The 19,764-nt window shown below is 31.9% G+C and overlaps 1 protein-coding gene across 2 annotated transcripts; it reads left to right on the top strand.

Annotated features, from left to right (window-relative positions):
• Nucleotides 1–1,959: 1,959 nt before the first annotated feature.
• LOC124919603 (branched-chain-amino-acid aminotransferase-like protein 1) lies at nt 1,960–18,152 on the top strand. 2 transcript variants are annotated; one of them, XM_047459876.1, is made up of 20 exons: nt 1,960–2,147; nt 2,596–2,694; nt 3,477–3,548; nt 4,868–4,960; nt 5,091–5,228; nt 6,129–6,187; nt 6,676–6,778; nt 7,646–7,831; nt 7,935–8,035; nt 11,436–11,490; nt 11,616–11,702; nt 12,716–12,767; nt 13,890–13,975; nt 15,435–15,488; nt 15,664–15,747; nt 15,829–15,900; nt 16,247–16,327; nt 16,984–17,019; nt 17,506–17,647; nt 17,792–18,152. In XM_047459876.1, the coding sequence occupies exons 1-19, from the start codon at nt 2,043–2,045 to the stop codon at nt 17,626–17,628; spliced, it is 1,686 nt and encodes a 561-aa protein (XP_047315832.1). In that variant the 5' UTR covers nt 1,960–2,042; the 3' UTR covers nt 17,629–17,647; nt 17,792–18,152. The 2 variants fall into 2 exon arrangements, with proteins under 2 accessions (XP_047315832.1, XP_047315831.1); XM_047459875.1 differs by having other exon boundaries at nt 17,506–17,653.
• The last annotated feature ends 1,612 nt before the right edge of the window (nt 18,153–19,764 follow it).

Raw genomic sequence — 19,764 nt, 5'->3', positions numbered from 1 at the left:
AAAAAGGCCAGAAGACGAGGTCCTCGTTAAAAATATGTTGTGGGTTACTTTGGTTTTCTTTGCTGAGTTGAGGTGAACTCTTTTCTTGGGTCGCATACCTTTTACGTTTATTTGTTCTACAAAAAATAAAAATAAATGAACAAAAAAAATAAATGAAACCATGAAGTAGATATAAACATTTAGAACCGTCCTTTCGGATCCCAAAACCATCATTTCAAGACGAAAACCCATCATTTGAGTCCCAAAACCATCATTTCGGGACGAGAAACTACAATTTGGAGTCCCGAAACTGTCATTTTGGGACGAGAAATCACCATTTTAGGTCCCTAAACCACAGTTTCTTCTTTTTAAATGATGGTTTCTCGTCCTGAAATGATGGTTTTGGGACGCGAAATGATGGTTTTAGGACCCGAAATAATGGTTTCTCATCCCGAAATAGTGGTTTCAGAACTCTTTTTTACAATCCTATTCGAAATGTTTCTATAGCTAAACCCAAAATACAACTACACCCTAATCGCTCGCTAAACAAAATATGGATATCAAAAACGTTTTACGCTAAACCCTAATCGCTAAAAACGTTTCTACACTAAATACTTTTACAACCCTATTCAAAATGTTTCTGCCGCTAAACCCTATCAATATACTAAACAGAATATTGATATCAAAATCATCTACGCTAAACATATTCGTTTCTAAAAAGATAAGATTTCTTATTATTTAACTTGGAGTCTTGTCGGACGATGTACCTGGACCAACACCAGCCTGAAAAAAAGAGAAATAGTATAAACTTGGACCTACCATTTTCGAAATGAAGTGAAGATAAACGAAAGAAAGCAAAAAAAATTATCATTTTCGATCAAACGACGATGAAGAGAAGAAAAGAAGTCGCGGAAGCCGGAGAGTGAAATCGCCAGAAAAGAAAGAGAAATCGCCGAAAATGAAAAATGAAATGAATAAATAGAGAAAACTGAAACGTTATTTAATATTATATATTTTTTAACGTTTTTTATTCTCTCTCCTACTCACGTAGCAAACTACGTCAGATTCGTGACATTGTTTTCGTTGATTATCACGAATATATAATATATATATATATATATATATATATATATATTTAAACCAATTTTAAATTTTAAATTATAAAATATATTTATATTATCTATATATATATATATATAATGATGCTTAATTTTTAAAGTGTCCGGATTGCCGGGTCGAGAGCTGTGGTTAATTTGGATATATGTAAGAGTAAATTGATACTTGGGTCGGATTGTGGGTTGACCCGCCCATAAAAATTTTACCGTAATCTTTTTTTTTACGGTTTTTTATATTATTACTCGTGCAAATGCATGAGATACATGCTAATTAAATTATTGAATGGACAACAAGACATAGAGTCACGTAGGGGCTGAGGTTGGTTGTAGCCTAAAGCCTAGTTTGATATAATTTAGCAAATAATGCATACTACTTGTACATTTTATAATTTATACACAATACAATTTTTTTAACAATAATAAATATTAATTATACATTTTATAATTTATACATTATACAATTTATTTTAACAAAAATACACATTACTTAATACATTTTATAATTTACACAGTATAATCTTAAATTAGTATATTTTAATATTTAAAATATTTATTTAAGTAATAGGATGGATAATAATTATAGTTAAGAAGATTAATTATTGTAATAATTTAATTAATATAAATAATTGTTTAAATTAATTATGCTATTTCTTTTCAACACATTTAAGTTGGATGGATTGAGATTTTTATAAAAATGACTTAAAATATATTAATATATATATAATAAAATAAAAATAATAATTTAAAATAAAAGTTATTTTTAGATTATTGTTTTGATTTCATTCCTGATAATTGGAGTGTTAAAAATTAATCATGGTATTAAAGACTTAAAGTATGCCTTTTCTTCGATACGTTTCATATGACCTTAGTACCTTTTGTGATTTAAAGGGGATTTCCATTTAGAGAGGAATCAATTTCGAATCCCTATCTTCAAGGTGCTTAGATCGAATGCAGGAAGAGAAAATAATGGAGTCGAAAGAGGAGGCGGAGGTGATCCACTGTTGGTCCGCTCCACGGTCGCTCAGTACCAGTCTCATGTACTCTTTTGCTCAGGTACATGCATGTGTTTTTTAGCTTACATTTCTATCGCACGAGCAAAGTGGGGATATCAGGACAAACTTTATCTGCATGTGTATTTGTGAAACTTTGGCAATCATGGGGCTTTTGATGTATATGGCTGGTTATTTGACTTGTTTTATGGAAATATAAGGATCAGAATTTTCCAAGATTGACTTTTGATATTGAAATTTACATGTATGGATATTGATGTAGACTTCTCTATAGCTATTATTCACTTGTTTTTTATTATTCTGATTAAAGTTGTTGGTGAATCTAATAAGTTGATTTATGTGATCTTTGCTGCTTATTGTGTTGATTTTATGGAAACAATATATAGATATTGTCTTCATATAAACTTCTGTAAATTGATTCTATTTACTGGAAAATCTGTTCTGAACATAATCTTAATCAGATAGTGTGTATTGTTTGTGGTTGCTTGCAGAGAGATGATATAGAAGTTCTTGACGAACCCCTTTATGGGAACTTCTTGCGTGTGACCGGTGTTGAAAGGCCTTACAAAGAAGAGCTTCTGTCAAAAACTGTAAATTAACTGATGTTTCAGGCTTTCAGCATATTTTTCTGATATCTTTTTCTTCAAGATTATAATAACATCTTCCTCTGTGAATATCTGTTATTTTGCACTCACTTAGTTGTAGATTAGAAGACAACTATCTAATTTCCAAGATGATAATTTTTTATATGTAATCAAGAATGGATTGTAGCAATGAATTTCAAATCTTGCTGTATCTTATATTTTTGTTGTTCCATACATATTTCCAGCATGAAATTCACACAATGACAAGAACTGCTGAAAAACTGTAGGGTCATGTCATATTAATATGTATCAACTAATCAGGTTAGCTCAAGTGGTAAGAGTCTTGAAATAAGAGACTGAGATTTAGTTCCTACTAAGAATCCCTTGATTAAAGTGAAGGTCATCACGGTGGAATGCTGTAATGCTATGCTAGCTTCCTACAGATAGTTAACCCTGGTCCTCTCCTCCTCCTGAATAAAGAAACAAATAAATACAAATTAATGTGCATCTCTTGAGATAGTGATATGGTATTCCCTTATCGTTTTAGAGAATCTTCATTAACTTACCTGTTCATCCTGATCAAATCCTAATACTAAGTGATGAAGTGGTTGCGTACACTGGTTATGGTGATTAACATTCTTGTGCTCCTTTAATTTACATTACTCGATGAGCTCAACGCCCTTGCTCCCAAACCTTTTGATGCTTCTTGCAGTCTTTTTAAATGACACTTATTGATACTATTCTTGTTTTTCTGTCTTAACCTTCGAACTGATTCAATAATATGTCAGGAGTTGGATGGGAACGATGTTGTGAAAGATGTAATCTATGGCCCAGGAGTGAAAAAGTATCGGTTCTGCAAGGTAATACATATTATATTATTGCAGAGTATTGGATTTTCTTGCAATATATTCATATAAATCATTTCACTTTTTCTGACCAAACCTTGTTTTATCATTTATGTTGTCAGCCAATTTTTGCATATCCTTTTATAATACTTGAGCCTATATGGAAACTAGTATTGTCACAAATTATTATAATTTATTTATTTCCATTTGGTAATAGAATTTTTCTGGATCAGATTATTTTTTGTATCATGATCCAAATTATAGTGTGATTTTTGTTGCTAATTTGGTATACAAATTTATTTTATATACCATGATCCAATTATAGTGTAATCTTTTGCTTCATTTGGTATAGGGAGTGTGATTTTTTATTGTGTAATTTGATATACAAATTATTCAATACATGATGATCCAAATTATAGTGTGATTTTCTGCCTGTATATAGATTATTTTCTCTATCATCTTCAAATTATTTGGATCATTATCATATTAGTTTCTAGATGATTGTGATTTTTAGGAAGCGTAACATATGTAGATTGTTTAACAAGAAATTCTTAGATAACAAAACAGCCCAATATTTTTTATGGAGGATCCATCCTTGATTAATGCTCTCTCTCTCTCTTCTATTTTTATATCATTTAAAATGAGTGGGATTGTTGGTGTTTGTCTATCTAAATTCTAATTTTTCCCCATTAAATACATTGGCTGTTATGTAATACATCTATGTAATAATTAGACACAATAGAAAACATAGTATGTATATAGTTGTTTTATTATTCATTCATAATTGTTCATTTCCTTTGTTGGAGAGAGGCTGACTTTTTTGGTTAATCATATGAAAAATGTAGCTTCACATTGTTGGCAAATATAATGCAGAGCTTTTCTCCCTTAAATTTGGATAATAGTTGAAAGTCTGATCAACATTGAAGCTTCTTTGTTAATATTTAGTGGAAAATTGTGTAACGTACCGGCCTTGAGATGAAAGAAACCCAGATTCATATCATTCATAATTCATAACTCCAAATTGGCATAGTACATACTGTATGCACTATTTATAAGCTGCTAACCCACTAACTTCTCTATTTTAATTACAATATTACCGTTATATTATTTCCTAATATATCCCTACTATACTGTTACAAATACCCCTTCTGGATTAGGTGGAATTTTCGATTGATAGGTATCTTTGTTGATTAATTTCACTAAATTAACCTTGATTTAACTCGTCCATTTTTGTCAAATATGGTGAAAGGGTCTTAATGACTTTGGCAGGTGATGTTTCTAAGACAGATGGATTATTATCTATTATAACCCATCCCTAACTTGTCCTTTTACAGCATATTGCAAAACACCGGCTGCCTGGTTTGCCAAATGAGCTGACGAAGAAGGGTAGGCATTTCATATTAATTAGACACCCACTTCATATTTTGGTATGTTCTCTATGGTATTCTAGGTATCACTTGTTTTAAGTTGTGAATTCATTTGAAAGTTTCTCCTTTAGTATTTATGTTGTGTTTCGAATTTCTTATTGTTATATTCCTCATATGTTGCTCGTGTTAGCCTTCCTTTGACAAGGTTGTGTCTTCAACATTTTTTGAGCTGGGCTTATCAGCTCTGGTAGCTATATACGGTGAACTCTGTGAACTGGGGAAACCTCCAACTGTTATTGATGCTTCAGAACTTCAAGAAAATCCCGAGGTGCTATAATCCTTCATTATTAAAGTAACATACTTGCATAAGTGCTGCCATTTTCTATCATTGTCGTTTCTATTATCCTACAACGAGATAGTGCATTATAACCAAATTGGCATGTGTGCAATAAATAGAGTATTTACTGGTGTATATCTATACATTTGGAAATTTTCTCTAAAAACAATTTCTTTTATCTCTGACTGTTTCCGTTCTTGGTTCATGTAATGAAAATTTCTCCTCTAATGCAAAAATACAAAAACCACATGTCTCTCCTCGTTTGGCAACCTAGCTTAAAGGATAGTGCAACTAGGCAATGTTAGCAATTGCGATCACAACATGATGCGATATAGAATTGATGAGATTACACCAATACGGCAATACCCTATTTGGAAACATCGCGATACACAAATTCTGGATCCAGAAATGTATTTGGACGAGATTATGTTTGAAAACTAAACTTAACGGTAGACCAATAAAAATATTATTGGTTATTTTACATCTAGATCCGGATAAATGAACAAATAAGTGTTTCCAAATGAGACCTTTATGTGGTCTATTTGTTCGATTTTCACCTTTAAGGCATTAGGTCACTTGTTGACCAAACGAATAGAGGTAAAGTAACTGGTCTGTATGAAAGCATATCAATGTTAAGCATGGAAATACTCGAGATACTTTTGTTAGAGAACATCTTTTACCGCTCCAGGTTCGGTAGACAAACTTTGGTTCAGTAGCACTCAATTCTAGGTTGCCGTTGTTGAACCAGTTTCTCATGTAATTCTCAGGAAGTTTAGTGCAATTGTATCTATGACTGGACTCTACTTGTACTGAGCTCATAAAGACGTTAAAACATCAATCATAATTGTAGGACTTTTAAAAATGGATGCTCTTATTTTTTATCTTTTGCAGGTCGTCTTACGCTATCTTTGTGAAGAATTGGACATTCCTTTCCAAGCTGCAATGCTGAAGTATGTAGACTTGTCATTATGTTTATATTATATCTATGGTACATTAGTTTCAGATTAGTCCAATGAAATGAATCCAGACATTCCAGATTTAACGGATTCGTCAAAATCAAATATATTCAAGATCTACTAGATTTGTAGACTGAAATTAATTAGATATATTTATTATAGCGTTTAACACATTGTTTCACTGTTTTTTTTGCATGCTTCAAGCTAAATATTACTACTCACATATCATATCATAGCAAAAACATGTTCATTTAAATTGAGATAAAATATTCAAAGAATCAATTTACACTGGTGTTGAATGCCTCTTTTGCTATACTAGTTACATGATCTCCTTAGTTGAACTTGAAATAGTTGCATTGGTTGCAACAAATCAATTCCCTTTTGTTGCTAGCGGTCTGTTCTTCTGGGCATTGTCCTCAGTTTTTACCCTATATGTCTTTCTTAGAAATAGAAAGGTAAATTCTTGGTTCTATTTTTTCCAGGTGGGAGGCTGGTCCAAAGCCAATAGATGGTATTTGGGCCCCATGGTGGTATGGAAGTGTACATAAGTCGACATGCTTTACACCACCAAGGAAATATTTTTCGGTATGTTGATGAGCATATTGCTCGTTTTGCGTGAAATAAATTTTGTTCATCTTTGTTTAGGATATTCCTGATAAAACTGGCTTGAGAGATAAATAACTATAGATGAAAAGCAATTCTGTATCTAGGAGTTGCTTGATAAATATAGAACATGTTAGTTACATTTGCTTTCAGTTATTATGCATAAATGGAATATGTTTGGTAGTGTTTGATAACACAACATATCACTTAATCTAAATAATTAAGTTCTTATTGAGTTATTTTATAAAATCTTTTAATTACTAGATGAAGCTCAAATTAAGCTGAAAATATTGGCCGAATTTGATGACTTAACTAGGTAATATAATAAGAGCGCACAAAAGACAAATTTAACCCTTGAAAATTAATAAGGTATTTCACTTTAAGGATAAAATGGTTTCTATGTACTTTTCCTATATTAGTTCCACATTTTATCGCAACTTAGTACTTAAAATTCAAATATTTTTGTTTGGTTTATTAAACATTTTTCTTTTCAAACACATAATTAATTCGGCACATAAAATTCAGTATTCAATATTCAACACTTAGTATTCAATATTCAACAAACACAAACACAGGTGTAGTTGCGAATTCTGTGTTAATGGCTGAAAGAACTTAAGTTTGAAGAATCATTTTGCATAATAATGGTACAAAGTTTGCATTCCACAAGTAGAAGACAATTCATTAAGAAGATGAATACATCCACCAAATGCGTTACTGCTTGTTTGTGTCTGTTAGGAGCTCTCATTTTGTGATTGATGATTTCTTCTAGAAATCTGACATGGAAGATGAGAATCCATTGTAGGTCACTGGTTGGTGTTGAATGCCTCTTTTTATTTTTTCCTTTCTCAGCCATTTCCGTCATCTCTGTATGACTTGCTAGAGCAGAGTTTACCATTCTACAATCTGCTTAAAAGTCATAATAAGGGACTTTCTAGCTTAAAAGCACGGGTTCCAGTCCCCAAGCTTCCTTTTCCTGCCAATGAGAAACTGTTCGCATGGGTTGGTGACGAGATTGTTCCACGTGATAGTGCCAAGGTAGTAAATAAATCTAGTAATAAGGATGAGAACATATCAATTGCCACTTTCTATAAAGTACATTTTTTTTCAGAATTTTCATGCTTACCTTGTGGTTTTAAAGGTTTCAGTGTTTGATTCAGTCGTCCAAGGCGGTGATTCTGTATGGGAGGGATGTCGTGTATACAGTGGCAAGCTATTTAAGCTTGAAGATCATTTAGACAGGTTAGTATGGTAAAGCAAAAGCATTTGGATTGAACAAATCTTAATTCTTATGTGGATATTACATCACTAAACCTAAGTATATGTTAAAAGTACATTATGTTGATATTGAGACACAAAGAAAAAAGGAGATACTTAGATCGAATATAGTTCAAGAGGATACAGGCTACATCATTCCAGTCATACCTATGAATTGGGGTAACAGCTAACTTTCAGGTCACTAACAACTAACAAGAAGGAATCCAATTGTTATCCTACATGCCAACTGGCCTGGAGGTTTTTTTTATTACACTTTGCAACTGTTAGGGTTTTATCCTCCATTCATAGTCGCAGGTCTTCCCCTGTACCTCTAGTTACTCATGACAGAATGCAACCACATAAAAATAAAATTCATGTTGAAAGACTTTGAAACTATCTATAACTTGAACATCAGAAACTTTTTATTTCTGAAGAAGTTAATGATTGTATGTATGAATGACTTGGAAGCTGCAAAGGTTGCGACCCGAAAGAGTACAATCTAAGGAAAAGACACAACAGTAATCATTACATGATATGTAAATAAAATATTTAAAACATCATCCCTAAAGGAACATTAAAAGCACCAAACGTCTTTCGGATTAGCCTCCTCAATCCAAACTGCATCAGTTGTGAACCTTGACATTCATAATCCTCTTTGTTCTGGATAACTTAATTGCAAACCAACCGATGAAGAAAGACAAAATATTTGGAAGTATATGTAGCGGTTAGGTCAAGATTAGGCAAGAAGAAGATGAGGGTTTCAAAGATATTGGAGCACTGTGAGTTGTTCATCCGGAATAATAATCGTGCCCTTTCATTAACTCTGCTCCCCTTTTTTATGTGATAAGGGGAAAGCTGCTTAATTAAAATAACAACTTGGTGAGATAGCATAACTGCCTAGCTCTAACTGAACACATGGATAAACTGTAGGGGCTCCTTTAATTCGGGACAGTTGGCCTGTGGTCCTAAATATGATCTTATCCTCTTCTCGTTGGAGCCCTAGCGTGTGCATGTAACAGCATCACAGTTAAGTTTAACTGGTAATGGGCATATGGGGAAAATATGAGTCCACACTTTCATGCCTTTTCCACAAGTATGAACTTATTATGCATTCCTTTCATTTTCATCTGGTTTTCTTAAACAAGTGCAAGAATAGCGCCAAACAAATAGAAACTTTGGTAAGTTGAACAGATTCCAAAATTTTATTTTCTTTAATTTCACAATGGTGAGAGAGAGCCCATGAGCTTGGGTTCTGCTTGATTTATGATAAAGATAAAACAACAGAATAAAAGCTCAGTTAATGGGACTGTTGGAGCCCTCCACCAATGGCTACTTCGGCCATGGTGGAGGCAACATAAAACAATGGTTTTGCTATCTTCACCATTAAATTTCGAAAAATCCAATTTGGAGAGTCTCGTCAGCAGTTGATACATCGGATCAAGCCGTTCACGTTCATAGTTAGGCACATTACGATATCACATTTCTTCACCGCGTCTGTGATCACGTAGCTGTTCACCTCTATAATCTCCTCCGTCGACACCTCTCGGTTCCATATTATTTCTACGGGACGCCGAACTTAGTCATCCAAGTTCATTGCTCATTGAATCCTTCATCGCTTCCATCCGATCGAAGCGAGCTTCCTGTGCTACCAGTCGTTCTTCCTGCGCCTGACTCCGGATACGAATCTCATTCAGTTCTCCTTCTATTCACGTTTTCACCATATGCTCTGATACCAATGATATGCCTTGATTTAGAATTATACAATGTTTAGTTCAAGATTAGAATAGTATCTTAGTAATTGCTGAAAGATCGATTGCAGAGCCTGCAATCAGATAAATCCTTCCTACTCCCGCTTAGCTGCTATTTAAGTACCTTAACAATAACTGTTTTTCCCGCCAGAAACCAGTTCCACCTTTTAACTGCCGGAACTAACTGCTTCCTCCAGAAACCAGTTCCACCTTCTAACTGCCGGAACCAACTATTCCCTCCTTTATTCTGTTAACTACTAACTATTAACTGCAACTTGCTGTTTCACAGCTTATTCAAATAGAAAATGCCAACTTCAATTACTACTTGTCGACTTATTCAGGGTTAAGAAACCTAACCCTAGAATGCCCTTGTATTACAAGCTTGAAGCAACATAAATATATGAATGAGATTAACCAAGAATACCTTAAAGATGAATTAGTGGAGGATAGAATGAGATTATTAATGACATTTTAATAAAAATCAAAAGTATAAATAAAATTTAGCAACGATGTTTATCAAACATTAGTACTCCCTTTCAGTGATAGATCATGTAAACTTTACAGATTTTGTTAGTAGCTTACAACCGTCATTCAAGATCTTGATTATGAATCCCCTTGGACTAGAAATTTTGAGTGACTAAAAGATTTTGAAATCCAAAGTAAAGAAGCAAATTGAGACGAGTAAAAGTTGAAAATTTATCACGACCAAAATATTTGAACATCTCAAAATCAAAGACAATGTTTATATGGCTATCACTACTAATTGGATTGATGACTCACGACACTTGCGAAAGAGACTTATCAGGTTTGTATATGTGCCTGCTCCGCATACTGTTATGCTGTTTCCAATGTTCTAAAAGAAGCTTTCATTTGTTAGGTTAATGATATAAGGCTCACTACTTTGACAGTTGATAATTGTAATGCTAATGATGCAACAATTAAGAATGTTGTTCAATAAAAACTTAATGCGTCTTCATTGTTATTGCATGGAAAGATTTTTCAAATGTGATGTCTTCACATTCTTAATTTGATGGTGAATGATGAGATTGGAGTCATTAGAGAGGTTATTGAAAAACAAATCGAGAGTGTTGCCTATTGGAGAACAAGTCTAAAAATATGAAGGAAAAGTTTATTGAAAATTGTAGTTGATTGGATTTTGGAACAAGTTTCAATGCAAGTTGATCGGATTTTGAAACAAGTCTCAAAGCAAGTTTATTCATTTTATTGAGGCTTCCAAGTATTTTAATAGGCAAAGTAATATATTTTAAACAGCTAGGGGACATGTAATGGGACGACTAGTTGGGGTTATGTACTCCACTACCTAGTGTGTAGGATACTAGTTGCTATCCCAAGCTATGGATATTATAGGGCTGTAGTCTTCTCTTTCTTTGCATGTATCATGTATGTATCATCTTTGGACCCTACTACTGGGCATCTTACCTATCAAGAACTTCTGATCACTGAATCCAGAGGTATGTTGGCATAATTGCTTCTAACATTCACTAAAAATTAGTTTTTCTTTTTGTATGATAGAGGTCGAATTCACGATCTTCTGCATAAACAACACATGCCTTATCACTATGTTGCGTAATACATATTTGATCTTGATTTAATTCTGTTAGTTGCAATCGACTCAGGTTATTTGATTCTGCAAAAGCTTTGAACTTCAAGAACATGCCTACTCGTGAAGCGGTGAGGACTTTATGCTAAACTATTACCTCTTCCTTTGCTCTGAGGTTGTGTATACTTTATTATTATATATATTTTTTTCTAATACCAGTTTTGGAAATATTTTTCTCTTTGTCTGGAAATTGTAGGTTAAAGAAGCCCTCTTTAAAACACTTATTATAAATGGAATGTTCGATAATGCACACATCAGGCTGAGCCTGACTCGTGGGAAAAAGGTAATTTGTTCTCTTGCCTCTTTCCACCCATGTCTCTCTTCCCTACTTTTGTGCATGTATTCAAGTATAGGCAAGTGAATTCTCTGAACTTTTGTTGTGAAGTTGTTACTAAACAGGTGATCTTGAATGTTTCTAATATTATTTTGTAAGATACTACTTTAGTTTATGTGTTCTTTCTCCTCAATTTTGTTGATGATAAAACATAATTTTCTCTCATCCTTCATCATTAAGCTTGAACTACATAATATCATTTAATGCACCTTTTTTTGAGAGGGAATAAACACTGAGGCATTGCATTACATTCTTCTTCCTTAGAAAGAGAGTGAGATTTAAAAGGGGGCAAATTCAAAAGTCTTATTCACCTCCACAATTCCTCATGTGTAAGGCAATATTCTTTAAGAAACAAATCAAGAATCGGAAGCACGTTACTGAGTTCACTAATCGGAAGGTCAACCACACATTTTCTCAATTCCTTTCAAATTGTAAAGGTTCTCATCTGTCTCTAATGTTCTCTCCTTCTTGTCCATTGTCAGTCTTGAAGATTCTCTTTCTGGTTGTCATTGCACATTTTCTTTTTCTTTTTTCTCTTAAGGGAATATTTGATACTGATACAAACCCTATGTTGGTATGATAATAAATTTGTAGATTTATAAGACTTCTAGTTTTAGTACGGTTGAATCCCTGTAGCTTATTAAAGACTTATTAAAGAAGAAAGCAAATAGATTGTATTCAGCTGTGTTCCATGTTCTTCTTTGGATTCTGATAGATGTTTACTTAATGAGTGAAGTTCATTACAAGCTTTTGGTCGTGCTTATTCATCTTCTTATTCCTGAAAACAAAAGACTGGGAATTCACGTGAACATATGATCATGGCAAAGTTTCGCTTCAGTTGCAGTAATAGACCATGTTATATGCCAGTGTACACAATGTTGTGTTTTTTGACCAGCTGCTAGTCTTGAGGTGCTCTCTTTTTAATGATAAGGTTTTATAATTGACATCTGTTTATCTTGCAGGTTACTTCAGGGATGAGCCCATCTTTTAATCTCTATGGATGCACCTTGATTGGTAATCTTATTGTTATTAACATCCAGCCTTAAGTCAATTACCATGATGATTCCAGCATCTATCACAAAATTGTATGTGAAATTAAATATACTTATAAAGAAGAATTACAAATATACACATTATCCTCGGCAAAGAAGATATGGAGCAAAAAATAGTTGTTGGATTTATATTCTGTTTCCAGTCATTTTTCGTTTTGTTAGGACACCACTTCTTTGTCATGAAGAAATCTTACTAATTAATACTCTTGACAGTTTATTGAGTTTCTACTTGTTGTCCACTTGAGGTAGATGTGTTAACTTGATATGGACAGTAATAATTTTTCTCATGGTTAACCTGGGCAGTAATAATTTTTCCCATGGCTAACCTGCAACATTGCTCAAATGACCTAATAGGATATAAGATTATTTAAGTCACACTTGGACCTTGTTTGACCTAGGGTTATTTGAATAGCCAACTGGTTATTTGTAATTAAACCTTGTTTGGTGTAAGAAGTGGGTTATTTGGGTAAAATGATTAAAATGTCATTATTTAATATTTTAAGATGCAAATTTGTATTTTGGTTGATCATTTGAATAATGTGATGGTAGATTGAATAGTGGGTTATATGGAAGTAATTTCAAATAATCCCACATCAGACAAGTCCCTTTTCTGATGTGGTGATATGTTAACATTTTGTATTATCTTTCCAGATCTTAAGCACTCTATTACACTGTTAGTTTCTAAGACATTTATTTTGATTGTGGACACTCTTGATACTGTCAATTTAACTTGAAAACTGTGATAACACTTTAGAGTCCACGAATAAGATAAACACAAAAAGCATCATGTAGTTCAGGAATGATTTCACTATGGTTCTGAACTAATGCATGGTTTACTTGGTTGTTCTTCCTATTTTCCCATAATTTTTGTTTAAATATTAAAGTTTGTATTAATAGATTTGTCGAGATGTAACTTCTTTTAGTACAAATAATGTCTATACAAGTCTCAAGCAGTTGAACAAATGAATTGAACTTTTTTTAATTAACGACTAAACCATCAAGCTGCACCAATTTGGTTCACATTTTTTTTATCACAATGATTACTTTTCTTATTCTACTGTTATTACTCTTTCTTGAACCACAGTTCTTGCTGAATGGAAACCACCTGTCTACGACAATGCAAAGGGTATCACTCTTGTAACGGCAACTACTCGCCGTAATTCTCCAAATGTAAGTTCCTTTTGTTTCTGTGCACTAATGTGTGTTTTTAATATAACTCAATGAAGTACTGATTTTCCGCTTCATCTGCTATTCACATCTGTAAATGGTTGCATTCTTTTTCTTGTCGAAGTACTCTAAAAGTATTTAGTATTATCTATTTCTTCTTTTGGTATTATTGTGTTCATTTGTATGCTTGGATGTGTTTGCTTAATAAGGCTTTGACTGGGAGAGTTTAGATCAATATGTTGTTCAATAAGTGTAAATTTGACTTCATTTCTTATAATAGTCATTGATCTAGAATATGTTCTAGATCATTGTGATTTTTGACAAACATAATAAATGTAGATTTTCTCGAATCACTCCATTTTTATAGAGAAAGTTAACTGTGTTTTAAGTCTTATACATAAAAAAGATATATCTGTTTATGTATAGTAGGTGACAAAGAATAATCATAAAATGTTTGTTAGATAAATATGTAGAAAATTTGAGGGAGGGAAAATATTATTTAGATAGTGAGCTAAGGTTTACATGAGAAATTCGGATATTTAAAGGACATTGAGTGTAATAAAAGGTAAAGACTGACAACACTCAACATATTGAGTGTAAACAAAGCATTTTGAGTGCAAGTAATTGCATAATTCTACACTCCCCTCAAGTTGGGTAAAAGTTATTGAGAGTACCCAACTTGCCACATAGTTCTTCGAAATTCCACTTAGGAAGAGCTTTGGTGAGAATGTCAGCAACCTAATAGGATAAGCCTAATTTTTGGACAGAAGAGCTTTGGTGAGAATGTCAGCCACCTAATAATATTTGATTTAGTTGTTTTGTTGTTTGTTTTCTATTTAACTTGTGATAACTCTTGTCGCAATATGTTCGGTAATTGGTTTATTTTACACATGTAAAGCGTGTCCTTTGCCCCTTTCCTGGATGAATGAAAAGGTTCTCGCTTTTAAAAAATAATAATATTTGATTAGAATATTTGTATCAGGTATGATATGATCTCCATCATGTAAGTTTAGAGCCGTGATAGGGGCAAAGAAGTTGGGAATGAAAGCAAGACTACGAATCTGACGTGGTCTGCCAGAAAATTTAAAAAATAAAAAATGAAAAAAAAATGGATGGTTCGGGACAAAATTTTCCCGAACATTGACCATTTTCCCAAACATTGGCCATTTTCCTGAACATTGTCATTTTTTAAAATTTATTTATATTATTTTTAGACATGATTTTTTTTTATTTCTTTCTCATGCACATAGGGCAGAATACGTAGGATTCCTAACCTTGTTTTCGTTATATTGTCGTTGCCTAATCATTTCTCGTAAGTTTAATATTTTCTTAATAATATAACTTTTTTTTAGTTGGACTATAATATTATTTAGACATGGAATTTGATTAGATTATGAGATTTGATTTGGTATAGAATGGGTCAAGCCAATACTTCACCTTTTTCATTTTTTATTTGTGCCAGAATTTGGATTCAAAGATTCATCACAACAACTTGCTCAATAACATCCTTGCAAAGGTATGGTTTCAATTCAAAAGTCACTATAGATGTATCAAATATTTCCAGACCTAGATTTACTTATTTTATTATAGTCTGGCATTTCTTATTTCAGGATTCAGTATTTGTTATGTTGTTTTTGTCTACATTTGATGGCCTGCTAGATTTTGTGGCTTCCATAATATTGTGATTGCAGATTGAAAGCAATAATGCAAATGCAGATGATGCCATAATGCTTGACAAGGATGGTTATGTGTCAGAAACAAATGCTACAAACCTTGTATGAACTGAACTTGTGCTACCACTATAAGAATCCTAAATTTTGTTTTAAAGAAATCCGTTAATGATTATATGATTACAGTTCTTAGTGAAGAAAGGATGTGTTATGACGCCTGATGCTGACTACTGTCTCCCTGGAGTAACTCGTGCAACTGTATGTTATATCAACTTACTTCAAACTATACAATCACTTGATTATATAGTAGTGATTCAAGTATGTTTATAATGACCCTATTTGAAAATCACTTTCTGTTTCTGGATCCGTCAAAGAAACCTACAATGTTCGTATTTGATAACACTTTTGTTTCTGAATCCAGATCCGGATCTGACAAAGAAACCCACAATGTTCATAAAACATTTTTTTTCTTGATCTGATAAGGAAACACACAGTGAATTTTTGAATTTGTGTCACACAAGTTCAGATATACCCTGTTTCCAAATGTAATGAAATGAAGCCAGTGTAATGATGCTTGACAGAGTTTATTATGCTCATCCCACAGGTAATTGATCTAGTAAAGAAGGAGAATATCAATATAAAAGAGCGGCGAATCAGCTTATCAGAGTTCCATACTGCAGATGAGGTTTTTCACTGTTTTCCATTATGTGTTGGAAAAGTTATTATTATTCTTATTGCCATATATATATATGTATATTTGTTAAACCCATTTTTTGTGCTGGAAAAGTATTGTTAGTTAGTCTGGCTGCTGTAAAAGTATTATATTCATTGCAGCATGTATTAACTATGACATTGAAACAGAAGTAAACCCATAAATTAGCCCTTTAAGTATTCACCAATGCTAAAATTCGCTCCTAAACTAGGACCAAATACACCGTTCTGATATGAAACCTAGGACCAAATTTTTCTGGTCCTGAAATTTTTGCTGACATGGACCAATCTCAAACCTTACAACATGATCACAATAAAAGAAAAAGTAGCTTGAATTTGGTCCATGTAGCAAACTTTGGTCTTTTGTGTGGCTCAGAGTTTTGAACAGAAATTTTAGTTAACAATTGTGTTTAAAAGGGTTAATATCAAAACTATTTCACAGCAGAAGAGTTATATCAAAAATACAATTTAAGGGCGAATTCCAAATTTGGACGATACTTTGAAGGTTTATTTATATATTTCCTCTTGAAATAGATACATGATAAAGTAATGGTTATTTGTGTCCCACGAAATAAATTGAAGCAAAATATTATTTCTCATATGTTATCACCCTCTGTTTATTTATTTCAGGTTTGGACTTCAGGGACAATGGGAGAAATAACTCCAGTATGTTCTTTCAATAATCCACTGTTGTAGTCTATATTCTTGCTTGCATCTTTGTACACTGTTGTTCTTTGACAAGATTCTTTATCTGGTTCTCAATGTCTTTTGTCCTATCCTGTTGATTTTTTCACAAATTAACTGTCGAAGACAGTGAAATTTAATCATAAGAAAATTTGTATGGTTCATGTTATTCTAGAGCTGCTTTTACTAAGGCCTTGTTCAGACATGGGTTATTTAACATGTAGTTATGAAAAAGTGTGTTATTTGGGTAAAAAATACTTCAAGGAAAAAATTAATGATTTGAATGGGAAAAAAAATTAAAAATAAATAGTGAGTATTTAATTGATGATTTGAATGATGTGATTGATAAGAGAATAAATGAAAAGATGGTGTATTCAAATAATCCAATCTGAACAACACCTTACTTTAAGTTTATTACAAGGGTTTCTGCTTCTGGTGGGTGATAATTGTGACCATTGGAATTTGCAGGTTGTGAAGATCGATGGACGTATTGTTGGTGATGGACAAGTTGGACCAATTACACAAAGGTTGCAAGAATCTTATAAAAAGTTGGCAGAAGTGTCTGGTGTCGTCATACCTAAACCTATATGAAGGCTTCGGATTTTCTATGGTAAAGGTAATTCATTTTTTCTTAAAAGTTTGAATGAACACAAACCATTCTTGAACAATTTCTGGGACATTGCATTTGATATTTAATCAATTATTTAAAGATGAACATGAAATGTATCATTCACAAGTTTACTATTTATGGCAGGGTAATTGTTGGTCAAAAATGCGCTTGACAACGGTTTTCTAACATCTGGTTACTTTATTCACTTATTTGGCTGCAATGCTTGTCTAGAATATATCAGTTTTTATATGAACGAGTCCACACACAATGCGATAACATTTATTACTTTTCATACAAGTCTACAGCAAATCTATTGTCGACATTGTTAATGTCGCGATGGTTGTTTATGGTAAATTAGTACCCTAATAAATCTTAATACATTGTACTGTAACCATTAAATTGGCGACTGATTTAGCCTACATTTCTTTTATGTGATGTGATCTCTATGAAAGCTGTGATTGTACCATTTCATTGACTTTGTTTAGAAGCACCATTTATCTACTTTTATCATCATATGTGTGTGGATCCTGATGAGATTATGTTTGTAAATAGAGTACATTTGAACTTAGTCATCGCAGTGTGGTAGAACTGGGATAGATGTTGGTTAAAAACTTTGTGAAATGGGAAATTCATGGTCATAGGTTGGATTATCGACTCAAGTGAATTTAAGTTTGCTTGATTTTTGGTCACCTTATATGTAGAAAGAAGTTGGTTTCTATAAAAGAGAACACAAATCTAAGTCGGTTCTTTTCTAGCAGGTTCTAAGGAAATATGAAAGAATCATTTGAATTTGAGTCGTCCCTTGTTTTAGCCACGTCAATGAAAGTTTTTTTTCTTTCATAATTATGTTTTTTTGTCTTATTTTCATAATTATTAGAGATTTTTTTCAATTTTTTAATACGATAAAGGGTGAGGATCTGTTGTGCCAAGAGAATGTCTCACTTGCTGTCTTAGATGTCTTAGAGATCAAAACGATGTTGTTTTGATAAATGAGACAAATAAAAAATTTTATATATGAAATAAACTTTAAACCCTAAACCCTAAAAAATTATATATATGATATTTTATTTTAATATTCAATTTCCTCTTTTCTCCTTTACTCTCTTATCTCTTTTTTAAGACATCTCCTTTACTCTCTTATCTCTTTTTTAAGACATCAAGTGAGACATTCTTTTGGGATAGCAATTCAATGATAAAACAAAATATTTGTAGTAAAGGGTAGTTATAATGGATGACATGAAAGGGTGATTAGACTTGTTGTTTAAGTATAATATTTATTTTTTTTCCTTTTACCTCTATTAATAATTTCTCTCTCATATTTATATTTTCTTTCTCTTAAAAAGGATGAAGGTAATATATATTTTGTTTTCAATTTTTATTATTAAAAAATACTTAATAATTTTTTTCTTTAATTTTTTATTATTATAAATATATTTTTTTAAATTATTATAAATATAAATGCATTTTAATTATTTCTCTCATAATAATTTATTCTTTTTTATTTATTAAAAAAATTAAAATTTATTTTCCATATTAAAAATAACTCAAATAAAAATAAAAATAGTTAATTGTGTTATATTTAATTAAAAATATTTTCCTATGATAAAATATTTAAACAAATAAGATAAATATTAATTAATTTATATCTTTTATATTTATCATTGATTTATCTCCTACCTATTAATTAGGTTTATATATTAATTAATTTCTAATTTTAGCTTATTAATTACATCTTTTATTACTATTATAAATAAATAAATTTTAATAATATTACTCATTCAATCAATAATATTATATCAATCTTTCTTTTTCACAACTTTTCAAAAACTCAATCAAATATTTATTGTTTATATTATCAATTCTTAAAATAAGACTTAATATTTACTCAGTCAATCAATAATATTATATCAATATTTCTTTTCAAAAACTCTTCAAATCAAATAGTTCTTATTTATATTATCAATTCTTAAAATCAAACTTGGTATCAGAGCGAGCTTATAAGGAAAACTCTTAAAAATAATTTAAATGGAAGAACAATATCATTTCTAATTCTACCAATAATACATGGATGCATAAAGCTTGATAAACACAACTATATCTATTGAAAATCACAAGTT

Source organism: Impatiens glandulifera, chromosome 1, assembly GCF_907164915.1.
Source record: "Impatiens glandulifera chromosome 1, dImpGla2.1, whole genome shotgun sequence".
Taxonomy (NCBI): Eukaryota; Viridiplantae; Streptophyta; class Magnoliopsida; order Ericales; family Balsaminaceae; genus Impatiens; species Impatiens glandulifera.
This window is presented reverse-complemented; position numbering and strand designations above follow the sequence as displayed.

Excerpts from the sequence above, each read along its gene's own strand:
- LOC124919603 (XM_047459876.1), top strand. The coding sequence starts at position 2,043 with ATGCAGGAAGAGAAAATAATGGAGTCGAAAGAGGAGGCGGAGGTGATC. Across the intron at positions 6,188-6,675 it reads TTCCAAGCTGCAATGCTGAA|GTGGGAGGCTGGTCCAAAGC; the intron begins GTATGTAGACTT and ends TATTTTTTCCAG. Across the intron at positions 15,748-15,828 it reads AAACAAATGCTACAAACCTT|TTCTTAGTGAAGAAAGGATG; the intron begins GTATGAACTGAA and ends ATATGATTACAG.